This window comes from Lithobates pipiens, unplaced genomic scaffold (assembly GCF_037356315.1).
Source record: "Lithobates pipiens isolate NorthernLeopardFrog02 unplaced genomic scaffold, aLitPip1_a1.2 Scaffold_19, whole genome shotgun sequence".
NCBI classification, from domain to species: Eukaryota; Metazoa; Chordata; class Amphibia; order Anura; family Ranidae; genus Lithobates; species Lithobates pipiens.
In genome coordinates, this window is record NW_027507764.1 from 52,431,008 (window position 1) to 52,457,754 (window position 26,747).

General features: G+C 44.3%; 1 protein-coding gene across 1 annotated transcript in view; it reads right to left on the minus strand.

The window, feature by feature from the left end:
• Window positions 1-26,747, minus strand: part of LOC143998198 (protachykinin-1-like) — a 45,281-nt gene that overhangs the window by 11,108 nt on the left and 7,426 nt on the right. Inside the window, exons 2-5 of the mRNA XM_077493918.1 lie at window positions 23,504-23,659; window positions 10,395-10,500; window positions 8,640-8,663; window positions 821-874 (exon numbers count right to left, since the gene is read on the minus strand). Coding sequence (XP_077350044.1) covers window positions 821-874; window positions 8,640-8,663; window positions 10,395-10,500; window positions 23,504-23,614 — 295 coding nt within the window. The 5' untranslated portion in view covers window positions 23,615-23,659. The remainder of the gene's footprint in view (window positions 1-820; window positions 875-8,639; window positions 8,664-10,394; window positions 10,501-23,503; window positions 23,660-26,747) is intronic.

Below are 26,747 nucleotides of genomic sequence, written 5' to 3' on the forward strand. Positions count from 1 at the left end.
AAAAACATTCTTGATGGAAACCTTCTCCAACGCGCTCTGAACCTCAGACTGGGGTGAAGGTTCTTCTTCCAACAGGGCAACAACCCTAAGAACACAGCCAAGATAACAAAGGAGTGTTTACGGGACAACTCTGTGAATGTCCTTGAGTGGCCCAGCCAGAGCCCAGACTTGAACATGATTGAACATCTCTGGAGAGATCGGAAAATGGCTCTGTACCGACGATCCCCATCCAACCTGATGGAGCTTGAGAGGTCTGGCAAGGAAGAATGGGAGAAACTGCTCAAAAATAGATGTCCCAACACTTGTAGCATCAAAAAGACTTGAGGCTGTTATTGATGCCAAAGGTGCTTCAACAAAGTATTGAGCAAAGGCTCTGAATACTTATGTGCATGGGATTTTTTTTTTTTTTAATTTTTTATAAATTTGCAAAGATTTCAAACAAACTTCGATCACATTGTCATTATGGGGTATTGTTTGGAGAATTTTGAGGAAAATAATGAATTGAATCCATTTTGGAAAAAAGCTGTAACATAACAAAATGTGGAAAAGGTGAAGTGCTGTGAATACTTTCCGGATGCACTGTGTATACTATCCGATCTGTAGTATTTCTGAATATTTCTGATTATTTATGAATATGTTTTTGAGTATCTGAATATCATAGGAAAATTAGATTTTATTGTTTGGAATGGGGATTTGACTTTGATCTTGATTTTGCAATTAAGAAGAAACCTCTTTTTAAAATTGTAATTCTTCAGGTGCTTCCTTTCTAAACATGTACTTATATATAGATAAATGTTTTAAAATTCATAGCAGTACTTACCAGAACCTAATGCTCTTTTGCCCATCAGCCCAACAAAAGAATCCAATTTGTGCCCTGAGACAGAAAACAAGGATCAATTATTATTTGATGGAAATGAAAGAACATCTTTTGGGCCGGCTGTTTTTTAGATGTGTGATGTGCATTGACTTGAGTGACCTGAATTTTACAGTGGAGATATAATGGTGTTGATAATTTTTGTTTATTCAACATTCATACCTGATTTTAATTTAAAAAATGTTTCATTACTTGTATAAAATGTTTACTTAAATGTATACATTTATAAAGTTTGCGAATAAACATTTAAAAGAAAATTATACAATCAGGAGTTCCCTGTAAAGAAGACATTTAACCACTTGCCGACCATTATACTGCGGCAGGTCAGCACGCTCCCGCGAGCAGAACCCACCACTGCCAGGAATGCAACACCCACCACTGCCAGGAATGCAGCACCCACCACTGTCAGGAATTCAGCACTGACCATTGCCAGGAATGCAGCACCCAGTATTGCCAGGAATGCAGCACCCACCACTGCCAGGAATGCAGTACCCACCACTGCCAGGAATGCAGCACCCACCATTGCCAGGAATGCAGCACCCACCACTGCCAGGAATGCAGCACACAACATTGGCAGGAATGCAGCACCCACCATTGCCTGGAATGCAGCACCCACCATTGCCAGGAATGCAGCACCCACCACTGCCAGGAATGCAGCACCCACCACTGCCAGGAATGCAGCACCCACCACTGCCAGGAATGCAGCACCCACCACTGCCAGGAATGCAGCACCCACCATTGTCAGGAATTCAGCACCCAGTATTGCCAGGAATGCAGGACCCAGTATTGCCAGGAATGCAGGACCCACCACTGCCAGGAATGCAGTACCCACCACTGCCAGGAATGCAGCACCCACCATTGCCAGGAATGCAGCACTCACCACTGCCAGGAATGCAGACTCACCATTGCCATCAGTGCAGCCTGATTGATGCCCATCCATCTGCAGCCTCGGAGGGGACAAAGAGGGGACGGGACGAGCACCAAAAGATTACATACAGGAAAAACTCATGTTTTCTCGGCGGCCTTATTAATAGAAAGTCCCGCCTCATTTGATGGACAGAACAGTCGTCCAATGGCAGCGCCATAGATGGGACTTCCTATTACATAGGCTGCCGTGTAAACAGTAAATACCTCTGTGTGTAGGGCACTCATCGCGCCTCCTCCCTGTCCCCTCCAAGGCAGCCAGCATATATGCCTTTTGTGGCCCCGGTGCTGGGAGATCGTTGGGGCCACAAAAGATATATATGTCAAAATAACCAGGCAGGCCACTCAAAAACGATTGGCCCACGGGCCGGACTTTGGATATGCCTGACATAGACCACCCGCCTTCATTAAATGTAACCATATTGCTAGACTTAGAGGGGCCTCTCTTCTCTTTTATATTCTGTAGTTCCTGCTGGATTTTGCTTCTAATCCCCTTGTGGAGGCTTCCATTAGGACATTTTATGGTTACACAACCCATCACAGTGCTAGAATCGTTTTACGTTGACTATTAACTGAAAGACCTATAAATAAATGGTTGTGGAACAAATCATCTTTGTTTTCCATAATTTCTTATGGGGAAATTCGCTTTGATGTACAAGTGCTTTGGATTACAAGCATGTTTCTGGAACAAATTATGCTCGCAATCCAAGGTTTTACTGTACCATACTTTAGAGACATGTCCCTGCGATGGCATTGTGGCTTCACATATATCTACAAACGCATGTTACAAAACCTTTCTTTCTGATGTAAACTGTTGAAAGAGTTTAAGCTTTTGTGTTTGTGTGCCAGGGTGCCATTTCCTGCCCTATACAGTATCTCATCTTCATTATAAACAGCTGTTGTGTCTCCAGCACCAGCTCTCCCCGCTCTGCATCTGTTAATCACGACTCGGGCCATGTGTTCAGTTCAAACATCCTGGGCCAGGTCTATGATTAGCCTTGTTATTAATCTGGGAACTGACCTATCCATCCGCCCCCCCCTCCCCTCCCCTCCCCTCCATGCTCATATCTACCTTTTGGCATGATAACAAGCTAAATTAACCTTTCTCTGCCAAATGGGAAAATTTAATCAAAAAGATTTAAAGGAGTTTAAATGTTACCATTTAGCAAAAGGGTTAAATAAAAAAAAGTTTTTATGCAAAAATATCATTTATAAATACGATAAACACTAGACTTGTGCACAACGGAACATTTCGTTTAGTTTCGGTTCGTTGTCATTCGCAAAATACATAATTTCGCTCTGTTATATTGGTTATGTTACATTAATTTGTTTTCAGATAATTTGTTATTTCTGTAGAGTGTCGATATTCATTATACTGAATTTTGAATCATGTCGAATTCATTAGTTATATCCGCTATAATTTCTTTCATATTAGTTGAAATTCGATATTTATGTATGTACTGTATATATATTCATGATAATGATTCGTAGTTTGGAAAGTCGTTTGTTTATTGAATCTTTTAACACACACAATGACAATATCTCTTCTCCTCGGCTCAAATACAATACAAAACCCTTCTCACTCACTTCTCAGGAATGCACTTTGCCAGTAATCCAACCTCCAGCACAAAATCAATCAGCTGATTGGACTGTAAGATTTACTTGGAGTTGACCTTTTGTTTCTTTAGATCTTTAACGAATTACCGAATCATGTCGAATTCATTCGTTATATTCGCTATCATCTCTTTTGTATTAGTTGAAAATCGTTATTTTTGCAGAGCAGGGATTTTGCAGAGCAGTGTTGGCAGCTTCTTCACATGCTCAATTTTCAGTGTATTTCTACCCTGAGCATTTCCTCCCTATGCAGGGGCGGACTCATGGGGTCCCCCAGGCAATAGGAGATTATGGTGCCCCCAGGCAATCAGACATTATAGGGCCACACAGTATACAATCACACAGTATACACATACATGTACACACAGTATACACAGACATGTTTCTATTGGCTGAGAAGGTACTGGAGAGGTGGGGCAGCTATAATCTCGGGATTTTTAGACCAAAAGTATGTCGGTAAGGGACATTTCAGAGGCAGATGTAAAAAAAACACTGATTTTTACATACTGTCCCTGGTTTTACTGAGGCTGGCAACCCTAATGGGGCCCCCTAGTGGCCCGGGGCCCTCGGGCAGTGCGGTGACGTACAACACGTATGATGGGACTAGAAAAAGGAAGTTCAATAGCCAGTAGCCAATAGTTTCCGTCTCGTACTTGCTTCAGAGCATGCATCTTTTTTGGTACATCGGAACAGCATACAGACGATAGGAATTGGTTCCGTCTGAAATATTTAGAACGTTCTATTTCAAGGTCCGTCAGAATTTGAGATGTAAAAAGTCAGATGGGGCATACACACAGTCGTAATATACGATGAAAAGCTCGTGTCTGACATTTTTTTGTCTGACATTTCACTCGTGTGTACACGGCATTAATCTCAGGGCTGTATAAATCACTAGAATCGGTGGGAGACGACCCCCTACTGAAATATAGGTCCCAGTGGGAACAGGAATTAAACTTGGGTAATGATGATCTTGACTGGGAGGCTAACTGGCAGAATATGTGCAAATGCACTAAAGTTTCTGTTTATGAAGCAGTGAAAAAATGTCACTGCTTCATTCTCTGACATTCTCAGAGGAGATCGTTCTCCTCTGGATGCCAGTTTATGAAGCTTTGTAGATTGCTTCTCATTCGGAGGAGTGAAGTGATCTACAAATGCTTCAAACAGTGGAGAACGGCCCCTGATACTGGAATCCTGCGAGACTTTACGAGATTACAACACCAGAAATTCACAGAAAGACCAAGGTGTCAGTTTATTAAGCGGTGATAAATTATCACTGCTCAATACACAGACAGACGGCGTGGTTAATGCTAATAAAATAAAAAGTCCCCCTACATAATATATACATATATACCTTTTGCCACATTTCAGGCTTCAAACATAAAGATATAAAATGTAAATTTTTTGTGAAGAATCACCAACAAGTGGGACACAATTGTGAAGTGGAACGAAATCTATTGGATATTTTAAACTTTTTTAGCAAATAAAAAACTGAAAAGTGGTGCGTGCAAAATTATTTGGCCCCTTTACTTTCAGTGCAGCAAACTCACTCCAGAAGTTCAGCGAGGATCTCTGAATGATCCAATGTTGTCCTAAATGACTGATGGTGATAAATAGAATCCACCTGTGTGTAATCAAGTCTCTGTATAAATGCACCTGCTCTGTGATAGTCTCAGGGTTCTGTTGAATGCGCAGGGAGCATCATGAAGACCAAGGAACACACCAGGCAGGTCCGTAATACTGTTGTGGAGAAGTTTAAAGTCGGATTTGGATACAAAAAGATTTCCCAAGCTTTAAACATCCCAAGGAGCACTGTGCAAGCGATCATTTTGAAATGAAAGGAGTATCAGACCACTGCAAATCTACCAAGACCTGGCCGTCCCTCTAAACTTTCAGCTCAGACAAGGAGAAGACTGATCAGAGATGCAGCCAAGAGGCCCATGATCACTCTGGATGAACTGCAGAGAACTGCAGCTGAGGTGGGAGAGTCTGTCCATAGGACAACAATCAGTCGTACACTGCACAAATCTGGCCTTTATGGAAGAGTGGCAAGAAGAAAGCCATTTCTCAAAGATATCCATAAAAAGTCTTGTCTAAAGTTTGCCACAAGCCACCTGGGAGACACACCAAACATGTGTAAGAAGGTGCTCTGGTCAGATGAAACCAAAATCGAACTTTTTGCCCGCAATGCAAAAAATGGTGGTGGCAGCATCATGGCTTTTCTTCAGCAGGGACAGGAAAGATGGTTAAAAATTGAGGGGAAGATGGATGCAGCCAAATACAGGACCATTCTGGATGAAAACCTGTTGGAGTCTGCAAAAGACCTGAAACTGAGACGGAGATTTATCTTCCAACAAGACAATGATCCCAAACATACAGCAAAATCTACAAAGGAATGGTTCACAAATAAACGTATCCAGGTGTTAGAATGGCCAAGTCAAAGTCCAGACCTGAATCCAATCGAGAATCTGTGGAAAGAGCTGAAAACTGCTGTTCACAAACGCTCTCCATCCAACCTCACTGAGCTCGAGCTGTTTTGCAAGGAAGAATGGGCAAGAATTTCAGTCTCTCGATGTGCAAAACTGATAGAGACATACCCCAAGCGACTTGCAGCTGTATTTGCAGCAAAAGGTGGCTCTACAAAGTATTAACGCAAGGGGGCCGAATAATTTTGCACACCCCACTTTTCATCTTTTTATTAGTTAAAAAGGTTTCAAAAATCCAATAGATTTCGTTCCACTTCACAATTGTGTCCCACTTGTTGGTGATTCTTAACAAAAAATACAAATTTTATATCTTTATGTTTGAAGCCTGAAATGTGGCAAAAGGTTGGAAAGTTCAAGGGGGCCGAATACTTTCGCAAGGCACTGTATATATATATATATACACACACACACACACAAACATGTTATATATACATATATATATATATATATATATATATATATATATATATATATATATACATATATATATATATATATATATATATATATATATATATATATATATATATATATATATATATATATACATACACACACACATTATATATATATATACACACACATTAAACATTGTATACACATAAATAGGACAGGAGGACATGATAACTGTCTTGGGGAGTTAATAATCTTCCTCTTTCCCCCTTAGTTCCCCCCAGATTCCCTCTTCACTCCCCAATTCTCCACCTCTGAGCTTGTGAATCAGGGAGTGTAAATTCTGACACCGATCGCCAGTGAAGCGCTGAGATCGTAGCTTCATAAACTGCCCGTTTCTGTGTCAGTCAATGAGGATTCTCCGTGTGCGGAGATGATCGGCAGGAGAACATGTTCAAACTTGTTCTCCCCCCAATTATCTCTGGTTCATAAACCGTTTATGGACTGAGACCAGTGGTGATCCTCTGGATGATCGCTGTTCACTTCTTCATAAACGGACACCTATGTTCTTACGGTACTCGCTGGTACTACACCCCTTCGCGTCTGGGTAAAATATACTCACAGTCCTCCTCTTCCTGCTTTAGAGGATGTGCCCACCTGGGTTCCCTTTTTGCATGTGTTCTGGAACTGTGAGACTCTACAACCTACCCGGAGAGAGGCCCTGGGGCTGATTGACAAACTAGCGGGGAGACCGATGGCTCTGACACATACTCACTGTCTTTTTTTAAAAAAACTCTCAGATACCCCGAAACCTCTAATGAAACTAGTACACACGATTTGTGTTGCGGTACATTGGGTAATTGCACTTAACTAGAAGTCTAATACAGTCCCATTCTCACAAGTTATCTCTCGAGTTGATCAAATTATGTTATCAGAAAAAATATTTCATACCCTGAATGGCTCTATCCCTATATATGACGCTAAGTGGAACCCTTGGTTGTTATTTTGTCTTCAAGTATGAGTTAATGTTTTGTTCTTTTTATTATTTTTTCTGTTTTTTTTTTGCTTTTATTTTTGGCTTTTGTTGATGTTTTTACCTTTTATGGTTTCAGTCATGTTTGAAACGCCATATCAATGATTAGCTCATATAGACTTTATTCCTTCCTGTTTAACAGCAGACATTGACACTATTCAATGGATATGTGTTTTATTATGTATGTCAAAAGATATCTTGATGTGTAGATCTAAGACTCGGTTCACACAGGGGCGACTTGTTAGGTGACTAAGCCACTTGACAAGTCACGTTCCATTCTGTACTACGGAACCGTTCTAATAGGAGCGAATCAAGTCGCTCCGACTTAGAAAAAGGTTCCTGTACTACTTTTGGGGCGAGTTCAGGCGACTTGAATTGACTTCTATACAGAAGTCATTTTGCAAGAAGTCGTGTGCAGGTCGCCTCTGTAAGTCGCACTGCAAGTCGTGTTGCCCCTGTGTGAACCGGCTCTTATGCCCTGTACACACGGTCGGACATTCCGACGACAAAATCTGTCAAATTTTTTCTGACGGATTATGCCACAAACTTGTCTTGCATTCATACGGTCGCACAAAGTTGTCAGAAAATCCGATCGTTCAGAAGGCGGTGATGTACAACATGTATGACGGGACTATAAAGAGGCCAGTAGCCAATAGCTTTCATCTCGTAATTTATTCTGAGCATGCGTGGCACTTTGTCCGTCGGAATTGTCTACACACAATCGGAATTTAAGCGATTGGATTTTGTTATCGGAAAATTTTAGATCCTGCTCTCAAACTTCGTGTGTTGAAAATTCAGACGGAAAAAGTCCAACACACGACCGGAATTTCCGACAGCACAGTCTGATCCCACATTTTCCATCAGAAAGTCTGACCGTGTGTGCAGGGCATCAGTCTCATATCATTTTGTACTGTAAACCTTTTGATTGCATTAAAAACCTTTAGAAAAAAACAAACTGTTTGTTGATATTAATTGTTCATGTTTACTCTGTATTCCAAAGGCTGTTTTTGTTTATTTTGAGCATGCGACCAGCAGCAGAGGACTAGAAGCTCCTCCTGCTTATGTTTCCCTGCAGACAGGCTGGGAGAGAGCTGGGTCATGTGACAGCTGTATATCAATTGGGAAAAGGGCACTGCTGTTATTTATTAAAAGTATGACAATGCCACCATCCACATACAGAAAAAGAAAGGGCAATGCAACTTAAACAGTGTGTGTGTGTGTGTGTGTGTGTGTGTGTGTGTTTGTGTGCGTGCGTGCGTGCGTGCGTGCGTGCGTGCGTGCGTGTGTGTGTGTAGTAACACTTTAAGTGTTTACTTACTTTTTGGAGATGACCGTTTAAATTCTGAAAAGGGAAAAAATATGTTACATATGAATAACAGCAGTAACTATAGTACAAGTTTTTTTTGCACAAGAAAATATAGGCAGTGAGGGATGAAGAATGGAATCTAATCAGTTAAAGGAAAATGATAATGGTTAGCTGGTCACTTTTATTTATTTATTTTTAAGCTGACCTCCAGAAAAACAGTCCAATACACAAATGAAACACATATCTGGGAGCTGTTTTACCTGCCAAAGGATTTTTGTTTATGTCCAACCAGGTATAACTGTAATGCCCCGTACACACGGTCAGACTTTCCGACAGAAAAAGTCAGATCGGATTATGTTGTCGGAAAATCCGATCGTGTGTGGGCTCTATCGGACTTTTTCCGTTGGAAATCCCTACGGAAAAAGTTTGAGAGCTGGATCTAAAATTTTCCGACAACAAAATCCGATCAAACTTTTTCCAATCCGTTGTAGAGAATTCCGACGGACAAAGTGCCACGCATGCTCAGGTTAAATTAAGAGACCAAAGCTATTGGCTACTAGCCTCTACGTAGTCCCGCCGTACGCAATGAACGTCACCTCTTTCTAAACGATCGGATTTTCCGACAACTTTGTCCGACTGTGTGTATACAAGACATGTTTCGGACAAAATCCGGAAAAAATCAGACGGATTTTGTGGTCGGAATGTCCGATTGTGTGTACAAGGCTAATTCCAAGTCATACTCAGATCAGGGCTGCTGATAAGGCAGTACAGCCAACCCTCCTGTACTGGGCCCCATCAGTTCAAAAGGGGGGCCCGGGCACCTGCTGAGCAGGAGCAATGGCTGTATTGACTTATTGCCAACTCTTGTGGCTCCCCCTGCAGCTCTGCCGGCTTCTGCTCCTTTTTCTTCATCCGGCTGCACTGCAGGGGGATTGGTATCTGCGTCCCCCTCCTCCCTGCCATTGTCTGGGCCTCCCTGTGTGCCCCCGTCCCCTGCAGCATTTCCAACTTCCCTCCTCTCCTCTCCTGTCAGCAGCTGCTGAGGGCACACTGGGGAATGTTTCAGGATGGAGAGTGAGGGTGGGGGGAGGGGGGTCGGGCAGTAAATATGTTCTATTTATCAGCCCCTTCCTTTCCTGAATACAGTGAGGGATTTGTCCCGATCACTCACTGTGTCCGTTCACCAAGGAAGGATAGTAAATTGTGTTCACTATGCTTCAGTTTGATATTGACCAGGAAGCCTCAAGAGCACTTCCTATTGATTCACTGTCCTGTGCAGCTGAGGCTGCAGAGAAAGGGACTGGGGAATCTCTGTCCTCAGTCCCGTTCCCTGTCTCAAATATGAGGCATCAGAGGTCCGTTTAGACCCGAATGAATATTCGCTACTGTAACACTGATTCTCCTCCCGGCTAATCAGGAAGTGGGTCATGACCCATCACCCGATTGACTAAAAGGAGATCTGATCCGATTGGCCACCAGGAGGAGGAGGAAGGAGATGCACAGAGGAGGCAGGAATCTTAAAAAGCAGCCACCTGCAGCCCGGAGAGGAGCCACGCTGCCCGCGAGATGGGGTAAGTGCGGGGCCCCGACTGACCGCTGACGGGGGGGGGGGGCTTTGATTTGCCAGGCCGACCGGGAAGGGGGTGTGGGTGGGTGTATTGCTTGCCATCCTCCTCCCCCCAAAAAAACACCAGCAGCCACCACTGGAAATGGGATATTACACTAATTATCCTTTTAACACAAATATATTAAAAGCCTGCTCCTTACCCATGTCACCAGTATTCCTTTTGCCCATGGTTCCGTAAAAATGATTTGGTTTGGGTTTTCGTGCGAATCTCAGACGATATCTGTATATTGGTTCATCTAGATCTATCTAAAATTGAAGCAAAGATACAAAAGATAATGTCTTAAAGGGGTCAGGCCCTTGAAAACAAATAGATAAGTAAATAGTGAATGCTAAAGGTTCCCAACTCCACCATCTAAACCTCACATACTATATACCCAGTGTAGTGACTGGCCTCAGGTGAGACACAGAGATGGAACAAACCCTCCTACATAAGTTGTACCTGTTCATCTGCAGCCCTCTCTTCTCTACAGTTGTTCAAAGTCCAGAATTTACACAGCATTTCTCAACTCAAGAAGGAAGGGGGGAGGGGGGCAGATCTGTCCCCGAACAAAATTTTTATCGCTTTGTTCCCATAAATAGAGCTTTCTTTTGGTGGTATTTGATCACCTCTGCGGTTTTTATTTTTTGCTAACCAAACTAAAAAAAGAACAACATTTTTGAAAAAATAAAGTTTTTCTTTGTTTCGGTTATAAAATGTTGTTTTCTGTTTCACTGATGGGCACTGATGAGGCAACACTGATGGGCTCTGATGAGTTGGCACTGATAAGGTGGCACTGATATATAGAATTGATGGGGACTGATAGGCGGCACTAATATGTAGCACTGATGGGCACCAATAGGCAGCACTGATATGCAGCACTGATGGGCACTGATAGGGGGCACTGATGGGCACTGACTGGTGACACTAATGGGCGCTGACTGGTGGCACTGATGGGCACTGACAGGCAGCTGTGATGGGCACTGAGAGATGGCATTGATTGGCAGATAGGCGGTACTGATTAGCACTGACAAGTGGCACTGATGACCAACACTGATGTTGAGGTACTGACAGGTTTTACTGCTGGGCACTGAGATGGGGATTGACTGGCACTGTGGTGGGCACTGATTAGCACTGACATGGGCACTGATTGGCACTTTGATGGGCACTATAAGCTGTGTTTTTATGGGGCACTGACTGATAGCTTATGGGAACATTTTAAAAGGTGTTGTGGCACATCTGAAGGGGCTGTGCTGGTAATCAATGTGCTGATTATCGGCACAGACCCCCCCTCTGACAGGGAGAGCGGGAGAGCCTCCGATTGGCTCTCCCTGTCAGTGCGAACCAAGAAATTATGTTTACTGGTACTTCCTGGTTCACACGATGATCAGCTATGATTGGTCACAGCTGATCACGTGGTAAGAAGCCTCTGACAGAGGCTTCTTATCACGATAGGAGATGCGATGCGTCACACTGACATGCCGCGCCCGTGATCGCCGCGCTACTTACCCCCACGGGTGCTCGCTGGCATGTTATCCTGCTGGACATCATAGGAGGCTCAGTCAGGATAACAGAGCCACTTCCCGGCCGTCATTCTGCATACGGTGGGCAGGAAGTAGTTAAAGTGTTTGCAAAGTCACATTGTGACTTTATTCTATTCTGTTCTATTCCTTTATTTTCTATTCTATTACTTTATTTTCTATTCTATTCTATTCAATTTATTTATTTTCTATTCTATTCCTTTATTTTCTATTTTATTGTTTTCTATGCTTTTATATTCTATTTGTTTCTTTTTTTTTTTTTTATTCTTTTCTTTTTTTTATTCTATTAAATTCTTTTCTATTTTGTTCCTTTATTTTCTATTCTATTTTATCTTATTCAGAACTTCGAATTCAAATCAGGTTCGAAAACAATTTGAATTAGAAAACATTTCGAATTTGATTCAAATTTTGTTTCGTTATTTCAGATTCGTTTGAATTCTTTACTATTGTAATTCAGAAATTTAGAAACGTCCGAATTTCTGAATTGCGAAAAATTTGTCAAAATTTTAAATTTGGAACTAAACGAACCACACATGTCTAGATGGGAGGTCAATCGGCCACAGCTCCCCTTAACAACCTCTGGAAGATTGCTATGGGGGTTATTTACGAAAGGCAAATCCACTTTGCACTGCAAGTGCCCTTGGAAGTGCAGTCGCTCTAAATCTAAGGGGTAGATCTGAAATGAGGGGAAGCTCTGCTAATTTTATCATCCAATCATGTGCAAGTTAAAAGGCTGTTTTTTATTTTCCTTACATGTCCCCCTTGGATCTACAGCGACTTTACTTCCAAGTGCACTTTCAAAGTGGATTCTCCTTTAGTAAATAACCCCCAATGTGTCCAGAGAATCCTGGTGGAGAATGGCTGGTGTGAACTGTTTGGCTAGTGAAAGTTTAAGATTTTTCGGAATTCCAGCTCAGCCTGGTCTGTTACTAACCCATGATCGCTGGCACGTTGACAATATCTCTAAAGCTTTTGTAAGAGGAAAGTCGCAGATTTGTGATTCACATTGACAATTACATGCGGTAATGGCTTATTCTTCTCTTGTCACTGTACGGCCGTCTATTCAGTCACGGTGAGAAGCTCTTTATTTATCGCAGCCTTTGTGAGATCAACTTTATCACATTTACCGTGTCAGCCACAATTAACTTCTCTGGAACAATGCCAAGAGATCCCACCACTGCAGACAACAGCGCGGGCTGCCGGAATTGTGTTCTGATAATAGTCGATTAATGGGCGGTGTGCTTTTGTGTTGTATTCATATATAATATATTCTGGATCTGAAGCCGGATGCAAATTATGTGTATGCAGCCTACATATAACAATAGAAAATTCAACGCAATACCGAGCGCCTATACCTTCATTTTCCATCGTTTTCTTTTGGGTTCAATCTGCACTTGAAACTGTATTTACGAATGTTCAATGGTGACACTTATGTGCTTACTGCTTTGTTCAAATTCTGATTGAAATAATGATTGTTATTAAAAACTAACTTCAGAAATGATTTCTATTGCATACTTACATAATTCACACTTCCCAACTTTTTGAGATGGGAATGAGGGACACCTATCAGCAAAAGTATGCAGGCATAGGACACGCCCCCAAGAAGAACCGAAGAGGGGGACAAGACCCCTGAAGTCGGAAGAAGACCACCGGGCGGTGGCGAGAAGACTCCCCCAAGATGGAAGACCACTGGAGCTGTGCAATAAATTATTTTGAAACCTTGTGTTGTGTTTTATTTACTTTTTTTTCCCCCAGATGAATGGGTAGGGGTACATGGTACCCCAATACTTATTCACAAAGGGTGGGGGGCCAGTATCTGGGCGCCCCCTTCTTAAAGGGGGCTCCCGGATTCTAATAAGCCCCCTGCCCGCAGACCCCCACAACCAACGGCCAGGGTTGTCGGGAAGAGGCCCTTGTCCTCATCAACATGGGGACGAGGTGCTTTGGGGTGGGGGGGCGCAGGGCGCCCCCTGCCTCCAAAGCACCCACCCCCCAATGTTGAGGGCACGCGGCCTGGTACGGCTCAGGAGAGGGGGGGCGCTCGGCCATCCCCACCCCCCTTTCCTGACCGGCCGGGCTGCGTGCTCGGATAGGGGTCAGGTATGGATTTTGGGGGGACCCCCACGCAGATTTTTTCAGCATAGGGGATTCCCCTTAAAATCTCTACCAGACCTAAGGGCCTGGTATGCCCCCGAAGGCATGCCGGTTTCATTAGTGAGGCGACATTATCGCCAATGTCCCTACTTGCTCGCTACTATAGGAAAATTACATTTTCCTTTTGCAGCCAGCGCGAGAACCAGCGTGATGGGATCGCGCTGGTTAGAGAAGCCTGTCGACGGGAACCAGCGCGACAGGATAGCGCTGAAAACACAATATTGGCGGCACTTACTGTACCTAAGGGTGTCCTGGCCCTAACCCTCTCTCCCAACATTCTGCTTGAGAGAAAATAAATCGCTTTGCATTCACAATGTGTCTTGCGCCCATGAATCTATCCTGCACTACACCCACCATGTCTTGCAACCTACTCTATACAGAAGAATGTCAGCTGTCCCTGGCTCTGGAGGTTCTCATTTGACTAAAGGAGACCTGGGACCTTGCTACATTAATATAATAATAACATTAGAGTGGTTGTAAAGGCTTCAGGCTTGTTACCTTAAAGTTTTACTAAACCCACAACAGTGAAATCAGTCTGTATATGCAGTAAATCATGCTTGTTATACTCACTGTGGAACCTAAGGGGTTAATCCTCTGCATTGTGTAAAAGGCTGTTTGATCCTGTCTTCTCTGATCCTCCCCTTTGTCCACTGTCCCCAATCTATCTGCTGATAGAACAGAGCCTTGGGGGCAAACTGCACATGCTCAGGTTGGTGTGTATTGCTAGAGAGGTTTTTTATTCTTCCTCTTGGGAGGGTGCATGTGAACAGCACAGGGCCAATCAGCACTGTCCAGACAGAAGGTCAGGGGTCCTGCAGCCTCATAGGACAGTGAGAGGATGAAAACTCCTCCTACAAGCTTTAACCAGACACTGATAGAAGTCACAAGACTGCTATATACTGCTGATGAGAAAAGGTATTTAGCAGTTTATATTTACCAAAATAATTGCATTTCCATGTTTTGTGTACTGTAGTGAATGCAGGGTCCTGGGATTAGTAACACTTTAACCGCTTCTCGACCTCCTCGTGCAGATTAACGTACCTGTACGTTGCTCTTTAAGAGGCTGTTTGCGGGCCCGCCGGGAGCTCCGTGAGTGTGATCGCCGGTCCCGTGGACTCGATGTCCGCGGAGATACCCACGATCGTCTCACAGAGAGGAAGAGCAGGGAAATGCTAATGTAAACAAGCATCTCCCGCGTTCTGCCTAATGACACTGATCACAGCTCCCTTTAATCGGGAGCGGTGATCAGTGTCATGTCACACACAACCCCTCCCCCCCACAGTTAGAATCACTCCCTAGGACACACTTAACCCCTACAGCACCACCTAGAGCTTAACCGCTTCACTGCCAGTCACATTTACACAGTAATCAGTGCATTTTTAATTGCACTGATCGCTGTATAAATCTGAATGTCCCCAAAATCGCGCCATAATGTCGCAGTCACGATAAAAATTTGCTGATCGCCGCCATTACTAGTAAAAAAAAAAAATTATCAATAAAAATGCCATAAAACGATCCTTTAATCGGGATGCCATAAAACGATCCCCTATTTTGTAGACACTACAACTTTTGGCAACGCTTATTGCGTTTTTTTTACCAAAAATATGTAGAAGAATACGTAACTGAATCGGCCTAAACTGAGGAAAAAAATGTATTTTTTGGGGATATTTATTATAGCAAAAAGTAAAAAAGTTATGCGGTTTTTTTTCGTCGCCTTTTTTTGTTTATAGCGCAAAAAATATAAATAGCAGAGGTGATCAAATACCACCAAAAGAAAGCTATATTAGTGGGAAAAAAAGGATGTCAGTTTTGTTTGGGAGCCACGTCGCACGACCGCGCAATTGTCAGTTAAAGCGACGCAGTGCCGAATCGCAAAAAAAAAAAACGCTCTGGTCTTTGGCCAGCCAAATGGTCTGGGGGGTTAAGTGGTTAATGACCATTCAACCCTTGTGGGTTGGGGTAAGTAAAAACATAATTCTGGAATTGGGCTTTAATATTAGCTATTTATTGACATTGGCAAATATCTATTTTTTTGCTTGTCTGAAAGTGATATATTAAAATTTGTACAGACTGGCAGGAACCCTGTAAGCCCTTGTACACACAGTCGGACATTCCGACGGAAAATGTCCGATCGGACCGTGTTGTCAGATAATCCGACCGTGTGTGGGCTCCATCGGACTGTTTCCGTCGGAATATCCGACCGACAAAGTTTAAGAGCTGGGCTATAACATTTTCCCAAATAACGTCATTGCGTTATGAACGATCGGATTTTCCGACAACAAATCCGTCGGACAAAATCCGATGGATTTTGTTGTCGGAATGTCCTACCGTGTGTACAAGGGCTTAAACAAACACTTACAGATTACCAGCAATTCGGTCCATCGTGTTAATGAAAATGAATTCTAATTTGTCAACACATGCGGGAGGGGCGGCTGCGATCACAAAGCACTTCCACGCGTCTCACAGCATTTTCTGAGAACTGCTCAACCTCACATGTCACGGGGGAAAAGAAACGTTTCTTTAAATTCCTTTCTTCTATTGTGATAATTCCCAGCGCATAACAGAATGAGTTTAATTCAAGTATATTCTGCTTAGGCAGAGAGCGCCGCGAGATGAAATAAACATTAGCCTCATTTAGGCTTAATGGATTCCTCATCCAGCCTCTCCTACTCATCCCGGTCTCCAGATAATTCCTGTCAATTGCATCTTCTTCAACCCGTTCTTCATGGTAATCAAGACTTCATTATCATCAGCCTTTGCCCACCTTTTTGCTTTTCTTCCTTTGTCTCTCAATGGCATCAAGTTAGATAAGGATTCCTTTACACTTGTGGTTGGGGGGTGGTAAAAAAACAAACAAAAAACACATGGTTGAGGTACTTTTTAACTGTTTCCCCTACTACTCCTCCTTAACCAAAAAGCGATTACCGCTCCAGCCTCTCACCACACACGTATATATCCCTCATGAGACACTCAGGGGCTGGCTCTGCACAGCGTAGAAAATAAAAAAGAAGTTCCTGGATGGCCGCACGTCAGAGAAATGGCATCTTTATTGGTCGATAAAATTCAAATGCAGTCACTTATCAAATATGGAAAAACAGGATTAAAAACTAACGCGTTTCACGCCTTGTTCTGGCGCTTATTCATAGCTAAGGATAGAGAGCGAAACCACAGTTATAAATAATAGCCTAAAAAGTGTCTATGGGATGAACAGGAATAATAAATTAATTTTGTGATGTCTGATTGGCTGTTCATCCCATAGACACTTTTTAGGCTATTATTTATATCTTTGATTTCTCTATCCTTAGCTATGAATAAGCGCCAGAACAAGGCGTGAAACGCGTTAGTTTTTTATCCTGTTTTTCCATATTTGATATGTGACTGCATTTGGATTTGGACATGTGGCCATCAAGGAACTTCTTTTTATATATATCTTTTTATTTTCTGCTCCCCCTTAACCACTGCCATCCGGAAGATTTACCCCCCTTCATAACCAGGCCATTTTATGCTATACGGCACTGCGTACTTTAACCACTTTCTGACCAGCCACCACAGTTCATACTGCGGCAGAATGGTACGGCTGGGCGAAACGATGTTATGTAACGTCGTTTTGCCTTGTGGCCATTAGGGGCACATGGAGCCCTGTCCTGCTTGCCCACGGAGCCGAAGCGAGTGCCCGGCTGTCGCGACCACTGCCGGGCTCCCGCTAGGGGCACACGGAGAACCGGGATCTGTGCATGTAAACACACAGTTTCCGGTTCTCTGAAGGGAGAAGAGACAGATCACCTGTTCATACAGAGTATGAACAGCGATCTGTCATCTCCCCTGCACAGTCCCCTCCCCTCTTCAGTTAGAACACACACTAGGGAACACACTTAACCCCTTGATCGTCCCCTAGTGTTAACCCCTTTCCTGCCAGTGACATTTTTACAGTAATCAATGCATTTTTAGAGCACCGATCGCTGTATAAATGACAATGGTCACAAAAATGTGTCAAAATTGTCCGATGTGTCCACCATAATGTCACAGTCCCGATAAAAATCGCAGATCGCCACCATTACTAGTAAAAAAAAATATATATATATATAATAAAAATGCCATATTTTGTAGACGCTCTAACTTTTGCGCAAACCAATCAATATACGCTTATTGCGATTTATTTTTACCAAAAATATGTAGAAGAATAAATATCGGCCCAAACTGAAGAAAACATTTTTTTTTATATATTTTTGGGGGATATTTTTTATAGCAAAAAGTAAAAAATATTGCAGTTTTTTCAAAATTGACGGCCTTTTTTTGTTAATAGCGCAAAAAATAAAAGCCGCAGAAGTGATCAAGAAAGCTCTAATTTTGGGAAAAAAAGGACGTCAATTTTGTTTGGGTGCAGCGTCGCATGGTTGCGCAATTTTCAGTTAAAGCGACGCAGGGCCAAATCGCAAAAAGTGCTCTGGTCAGGCGGTTAACTAACAAGTGCGCAATCGTGTGGCGCTGTACCCAAATAAAATTTTTCCCCCACAAATAGAGCTTTCTTTTGATGGTATTTGATCACCTCTTTTTTATTTATTTTTTGCGCTATAAACAAAAAAAAGCAACAATTTTGAAAAATAAAACAATATTTTTTACTTTCTACTAAACGTACCCTGTACAAAAATGTAAAAAATCTAATTTCTTCATCAATTTAGGCCAATTTTGTATTCTGCTATATATTTTTGACCAAAAAGATCCCAGTAAGCGTATATTGATTGGTTTGCACAAAAAGTTATAGCGTCTACATATGGGATATTATTTTTTTTTTTAAATCAGCAACTTATAGTGGGACTGCAATATTGCGCCAGACAAATCGGACACTAACTGACACTTTTGACACTTTTTGTGGACCAGTGACACTAGTACAGTGATCAGTGCTACAAATATGCACTGCCACTGTACTAAAGACACATCAGGAACGATCAAAGCATTAATTGTGTGCCTAGGTTGGGTTTACTGACTGTGTGGGAGGTGCTTTGACTAGGGGAAGGCAAAGATCTGTGTTCCTGCCTTGCAGGATCACAAAATCAATACCTTCCCTTCTGACGGAACGACAATCTTCCTAGTTTACTAAGGCAGATTGTCTTCTGCCTGTGTTCTGTGTAATCAATGGAAGCCAGTGGACATCGAGTCCATGGTATCCACCGCTGGGCTGGGTTGCCAGAAGCATGTGCACACACCCCAGACCCGGGCTTGTTAGATGACTTGATCAGGTACATGATCTGGAACAGAGCAGCCACCCTGCCACAGTAAATGTACTATGGGTGGTCTGCAAGTGGGTAAGTGGCAGAGGCAGTGGATGGGGTTGTACCCATGTTGCAGTGAATATGCTTTGCTTCACAGCCGCAGCAAGATTTAAATCTTTGATTCCATGCAAAGGTATCGCATAGTAGTCCATTATGTGTCACTTACCTGACACAGGAGCCAGCGAAGTCACCACTGTCCCTTGTAGTCCGGAGCATCCATCTTCTTGGTGGGTCTCGCTGCTCCAGCTCTGTCATTTGTCGGAGCCGCAATGACGTTACTCCCGCGCATGCGCACGGGAGCCGCCACTCGCGGCATATCGCCGCTAACTGCGGCGCGCTCAGTGTGCCTGCGTTCCGCTGTCTACGGTGCATGCGCCGTAGACAGTGATGCCTGTCTTTCGGCAAATATCTCCTAAACCGTGTATATTTCTTGGACCTACAGGTAAGCCTTAATCTAGGCTTACCTGTAGGTCAAAGTTGGTTGTAAGGGTTTACAACCACTTTAAACCCCCTTTCGCGTTCCTCAGGCAGCACCACCTACCAAACGTGACCCTTGCAAGTGAATGGGGCCATGCTGCGACCCATAGTGAAAGGCTTTTAGGGGTTAAAGTGGCTATAAACCTGTGAAATGGAACATTTACAAACCATATCCTGCTATAGTGTGTGTTTGCCTTAATCCAAAGCACTTAGTGTGATTTCTCATGCCTCCTTCCTCTGCTATCTGCATGAGTCATTTCTGACAGTTTATGCCAACACCAGACAATCCCAGGAGATGGCCCCGTGCAGACAAGTGCAGTTTATCCTCCTCTCTGTAGGTGGCACTGTTTTGTTGACTGCTGTATAGCGGGAATGGAGGATGAGAGGAGCGTTGTTCCTCTGAAGCCTCAATAGGTGTCATCAGGGAAGCAGCTGTCTGATTGGAAGTTGCAAGATGGCAGCCATCTTAAAAAATGGGAATGCTAATAAATAGCACTGTTCCAATGTAGTTGGTGTGCATTTGCGAAGTGGATAATGAAGGGACAGGATCTCCACTGGGAGGGAAAGGTTTCTGTTGAAGAGGGACACAACAGGGCTACTGGCTCCACTATCTGGGACAAAGATCTTGCTATCGGTCTGCTAAGTGTGGCAGCACCGCTGTTCTGCCTATCAGCCACCCCCTTCACTCAGATGCTTCTCTGGTAGGGTGAGCATTATTAATGTGGCACCTCAAGTCTTGGGACTGTGTTAAAGTACTGCAACGCTGCTGAGAACTGTTGTACGTAAGTCTCCTGTGTTATCAAGACTCTTATGCTATATTGTTTTGGACTGTTAAGTACGTTGCTGCTGCCCTTCACATGTTATTTGTTACTTCTAGTTAACCAAATTACAATGGTGCTACTTTACTTGGTCTCTGTGTGCCTTGATGCCATCTTTGGTGGCAATCAACTGGCACCACCCACAACTCGTTATAGTCAGCAGTGTATGCCTCATACATCGACTGGCTTGGACAGGTGTCTAGGGACCACTATGGCACCCTTAGGAGCAGCTTTAGTGCTAGCCCTAACGCTCAATGGATCCTATGTCTTGGAACTGGAAAGTGCAGTATGGCTCTACTAAATGCCCACCAAGCTGATGCAGAGTAAGCTATTAATTCACTGGAGGATGATGCCCACCAAGCTATCATGGTACTGCCAGAGGAGGAACGCGCTAGCTTGGAGCAAATAGTGGTACTGCTAGAAGGCCTATTTGAGGAGAATGTTATTCTGACTGAGCTAAGATGCAGATTTTTCATTTGCATACAGCAAGAGGGTAAAAGCCTTAATCAATTTGTTGTAGCCCTGCAGAAATTATGGAAGCAGCTAAAAAAAGGACCTTCAGGAGTGTGCTGATATGGGTGCTCTGAACAAGCTATCATGGGACCAATTCATAGGAGAGGTGAGTGCTGGCCCCATGTGGTGGGTCCTGCAAGGATGGGTGAAGTCCCAACCTTCCCTCACCTTTTGGTGAGGGAAGCGTTGGCCTGGGTACAAGAGGATAGGGAGACCACTCTAGTGGTGACAAAGAAAACTGAGCTGGTGTGCCTTAGAGAAGAGGCTGTGGCAACTTCCCCTTTGTTGGCTCAGCATACAGCTATACAGGAGCTGACACAGAATATGGCCTCCATATAACAAGAGATTTGGTTCTAAAGGAGATTTAAAGGAGACGTACAGCCAAAGCTCATTTGGCTGTAATTCTCCCATGGATAACAGGAGTGCAGTTCGTTCTGCACTCCTGTGCCCTGTTTTCAGCAGACAGTGGGCTGAAGCCCACTGCTGGCTAATGTCACAGAGCCGGTCCAAGCTCGTGAAGCATCATGCCCATATGATTGGGATCTGCCCAGAAAATTGGACTGGCACCCAGCTCAGCCTTTCTGCGAGCCGCTGAAAGCCTGAACCCAGGGCCGTCTTTTCGTATGAGCCAAGCATTTCATAAAGTTTGTTGCTGCGTTGTGCCAGTGCTGTGCAATGGCATCACCAGCGTGGGGCCTGATGGGGCCATGACCCCCCCCAATTTTACTTGTGCACCCCCAAATTAAGTGCTGTACTGTTTTTGTAAAACCGAAACAATGGCCGCCGGCTGGCACCACGCCACGGCTGTCTGAGTGTCTGCCCGCTGATCGCTGAATGACTCATTATTGAGTGGTAGTCTGTCAGGTGACATTGCGTGATGGCTGCCGTTGTGGTTTATGGGAGTTGTATTCCGGGGTGGTGGCTGCGTGCTCAAGCTCTCTGCCCCCAGGAGGTGGAGTCAGTCTCAGGAGGGCAGCGCAGCCAGCCTACCACATGCTATGACTCCCATCAGAATCCAGGATATTTTGCCTGCCCCAGTGCCTCTGCTTGGCTGGACACTGTGTAAAAACACCACGTTGCGTGGCTGGCTGGTGGTAGGTACAGTAACAGTACTGTGGAGTAGATGTGACGCCCGGCCAGAAGTAACATCATCACCCACCCCCCAGGACTGGAGGAAGTTGTGGAGAAGGAGGACCTGTCCTGCTGCTGCTGAGCATTGAGTCTGCTAAGCAAGCTCAGATGAGAGACCCTGACACCCCTACTGGATCAATCATCCCATCCCATCCCATTTCAATCTGTAATTTCTTGTTTTTCCATTTCTTGCTTTTCAAGCTCGTGTTATATTGTCCAAACGTTGTGTTAATGTTTAAACACTGATTTTGTTGTAAGTACCAATAAATATAATTTGCATTTTTATTTTCGGGCGTGATTGTGTAGACAGGGCCCCAGTGCACTGTATTGCCCAGGGGCCTATAATGCTATTAATAAGGCACTGCCTGAACCAACCACTCGGAGAGCGCGGGGCAGGGCAGAGCAGAGAGTTGGTTACTGACAGTCACCAGCTCTCTGCTCACGGAGCCATAAGAACTGGGTTCCCAGGGTTAGAGCCAGCGCGGGACAGGTGCAGCATCGGATTGATGCTGCATCTAGCTAGGTAAGTATGAATAAAAAAAATACATTCTTCTCTTGTAAGTGGTGTACATAGGTCTGTTACCCAGGATACTGTCTCTAGGGACTTTGATAAATTCAAGATGCATTATGATGGATTTACTAAACTGATTAATATTGTCCTTTTGGGAATGTGGACAGGGCTAGAAGGACTTTGCAATGTGAGAAACGGTGTCATAGTGGAATAAAAGGTAACTAAACATAACTATGAAGGTCACAAATACAATGGTGAACTAAGGCTTTCATGATCTTGCAGATTGCATGACTAAGGGTCGGTTCACATCTGAGTAGTGTGTTTTAGGCATTGAACTCTGGTCTACCTGCCAAATGATTTGTATTTCTGTCCCTTAGATTCAGAGATTTATACCACTCTGCTACATGGCACAGCTGTATCCTGTAGGGCAGAGGAATTGATTTTTGCCTGCTGCAGTTCAGTAATACATACAGATCTTGTGCCTCCCCCTAGGCTGTGACTGGACAGTGAAAGGAGAAGCAGCAGACTGATGAGCTCATCTCTCTGTCACTCTGATCTCTCCTCCTATTAACACAGAAGCACTGAAGCACAGCTGATTGATGCCTTTGCTGCTTCTCCCTGCCCCAATCTGAGCTCTGCTATACAGAGGATGACACCAAGTCAAATTCTGGCGACTTCAGTTACATATCAAAAATACATTGATTGATGTCATGCAATGTAAGGCGCTGCATTCATATGTGTCTGTTATATCTGCCTGAAGTAAAACTTACAATTGTAAGTTAAACAACACTCTCGTCATCAAATAACGGACAGACCTTTACACTCAGATGTCCATAGAAGTATCCCAGCAGTCTTACCTGATTTAATTCACTTTCTGGCCATAAGCTGCCTTCGGTCCACTCCATATCCTCCGCCAGTAACTGTGTCGTAGAGAGGAAGAACACTAGACATGCTACTATGAGGTTCATATTGGAATCCTTTTCTTCTCTTTCCCAGGGGTAGCAGCGTCGCTCCTTAAAAGCAGAACGGTTGTGGTTATTTATTTATCTGTCGTACTTATATAGTGCCAGTTATTACACAGCTCTTTACACAGTGCGTAGAACCAATGACATCAGCCTCTGTCCCCAAAGGAGCTCACAGTCTAACACTTCCGCAGTCACACACCCTTCAGTGCCAATCTGTTCCTAAGCCAAATACGTTAATCCTGTATCTTGGGAATAATTAGTAAACTCCAGTACTTGGAGGAAGACCATCAAACTTAGGGAGAACCTTCAACCCTATGTAGAAAGTGAGAACAGTGCACCAGATAACAGTACAGCACAAGCAGATAGCCCAGGAAGTTAGAAGTTCACTGAGGGTAGAAAGTAAAAATGTTTCCTACATTATTTCAGTCTTTTCTACAACCATGTGATACGTAAAGTGAAAGTATGAGTACAGAAATGTGTGAGCTGTTATAGTTGACCTGTTTTTTTTTCCTTGTTGGGAAATCTTATCTTTCTCGCTAATTAGTAAACCCAGGATTAGAACACAGAGCTTGCAATTCAAATAAGCTGTCACTGAAGATACCAAATTCCTGCCAGGATCAGTTTAAAGCTATATGCAGCCAAATCTTGAAAAAAAAAAAATGGATAGCATAGGGAATGGTTAAAAACTCAACACATTTTTAATTTTTTTTCCTTGTTCCATTGTAGAGATTTCACCTTTTGGGGACACAACAGGAAATGAGAGGAAATATTTGAAGTGAGTGGACATCTACTCCTGGACAATTGTCATTAGCACTGGTGTCTCTATTGGAGAACAACTGTAAAATGTTGGATTTCCCAACATTTTGGACCATTGTGAAAAAACAGAGTGTGAATCTTCCAGTGAAGACATAGAAAGCAATATAAACATGAAAATGTTTTTAAACACCTTTTGAGGACACAACAGGATATGATTGTAAATCTTTAAAGTGAGTGGACATCTACTCCTGGACACTTGTCATTGTCACAGGTAGTGATGGACGAACTTCCGACGGGACGTTTCGCGAACGCGAAACGCGAACGGACACAAACATTCGCGAAAACGACCGTTCGCCGCGGGCTCCATTGACTTCAATGGGAGGCGAATTTCGCAAACCTTTAGGTCGAATTTGCGGCCACGGGGTAATTATTAGGGGGTAGCACGTAGTCCCACCACCTGGACAATAGCATAATACATGTATGAGGTGAATTTGGGATCGATAACTACAAGCATTTTTTTTTTATTTGGGAAATTGTTCTGACAATTCAGGACTATGGAGCTAATGAAGGCAATGGAGGAGAGGGAAGGTCAGGGACCAGGGTAGGCAAACAAGAGGGTGCAGGAGATACAGAGCACTGACAGCAGCACCGTAATACAGAGCACTGACATCAGCACCGTGACATACAGCGCTGACAGCAGCTCCGTGACATACAGCGCTGACAGCAGCTCCGTGACATACAGCGCTGACAGCAGCTCCGTGACATACAGCGCTGACAGCAGCTCCGTGACATACAGCGCTGACAGCAGCTCCGTGACATACAGCGCTGACAGCAGCTCCGTGACATACAGCGCTGACAGCAGCACCGTGACATACAGCGCTGACAGCAGCTCCGTGACATACAGCGCTGACAGCAGCTCCGTGACATACAGCGCTGACAGCAGCTCCGTGACATACAGCGCTGACAGCAGCTCCGTGACATACAGCGCTGACAGCAGCTCCGTGACATACAGCGCTGACAGCAGCACCGTGACATACAGCGCTGACAGCAGCTCCGTGACATACAGCGCTGACAGCAGCTCCGTGACATACAGCGCTGACAGCAGCTCCGTGACATACAGCGCTGACAGCAGCTCCGTGACATACAGCGCTGACAGCAGCTCCGTGACATACAGCGCTGACAGCAGCTCCGTGACATACAGCGCTGACAGCAGCTCCGTGACATACAGCGCTGACAGCAGCTCCGTGACATACAGCGCTGACAGCAGCACCGTAAGCAGCCCCAGGAGGAAGTCAGCACAGCACAGGGATGGTGTGATCCCCTCATAATAAGAACCCCCAGGAGGAAGTCAGCACAGCACAGGGATGGTGGGAGCCCCTCATAATAAGAACACCCAGGAGGAAGTCAGCACAGCACAGGGATGGTGGGAACCCCTCATAATAAGCAGCCCCAGTAGAAATATGACACCGCTCAACCTCTTCAAAGAGGAGGGTAGGGGCATATAGTACGGTGTGCTTTTTTGGGTCAGGGAAGTGAGCCAAATGAATTAAGAAGGTCTGTGTGCTTGATTCCAAAAATTGTTTATAGACATATACATGGTCTACTGATCACATGTGTTGAATTCCTCCGAGATCCATGCCTCATTCATTTTTAGAAATGTGAGGTAGTTAACACTGTGGTGAGCTAGGCGAGTACGCTTATCGGTCACAATCCCCCCTGCTGCGCTGAACGTCCTTTCGGACAGGACACTGGATGAGGGGCAAGCCAACAGTTCGATTGCAAATTGGGCAAGCTCTGGCCAGAGGTCAAGCCTGCCCACCCAGTAGTCTAGGGGTTCATCACTCCTCAGAGCGTCCACATCGGCCGTTAACCCAATGTAGTCGGACACCTGACGGTCTAGGCGTTCCCTGATGCTGGATCCGGATGACACCTGTCGATGGGTCGGCTGAAAGAATGACCTCATATCCGAAGTCACCAACACATCTTCAAACCGGCCTCTTCTTGCAGGCGCTGTTGGATTGGTACCCGCAAATCCTTCTCTGGGAGTGGGAATTGCTCCTCTGCCAGCGCACGCAAAAGCAGAATGCAGCATTTCTCGAAGCAAGGCCTGGAAGTGCTGCATTCTGACAGCCCTCTGCGACGGCGGTAACATTTCCGCCATTTTGTGTTTGTACCGGGGGTCTAAGTACGTTGCCACCCAGTACTGGTCCTTGACCCTCATGCTTTTTATACGGGGGTCCCTATTAAAACACTGGAGCATGAAGGCCCCCATTTGCACTAAAGTGGAAGCGGTGTGGTGGCCTGGCTCCTGCTCATCATCCAGGATAATGTCGTCCTCTTCATTCTCCTCTCCCCATCCTCGCACAACAGGGATCCCAGA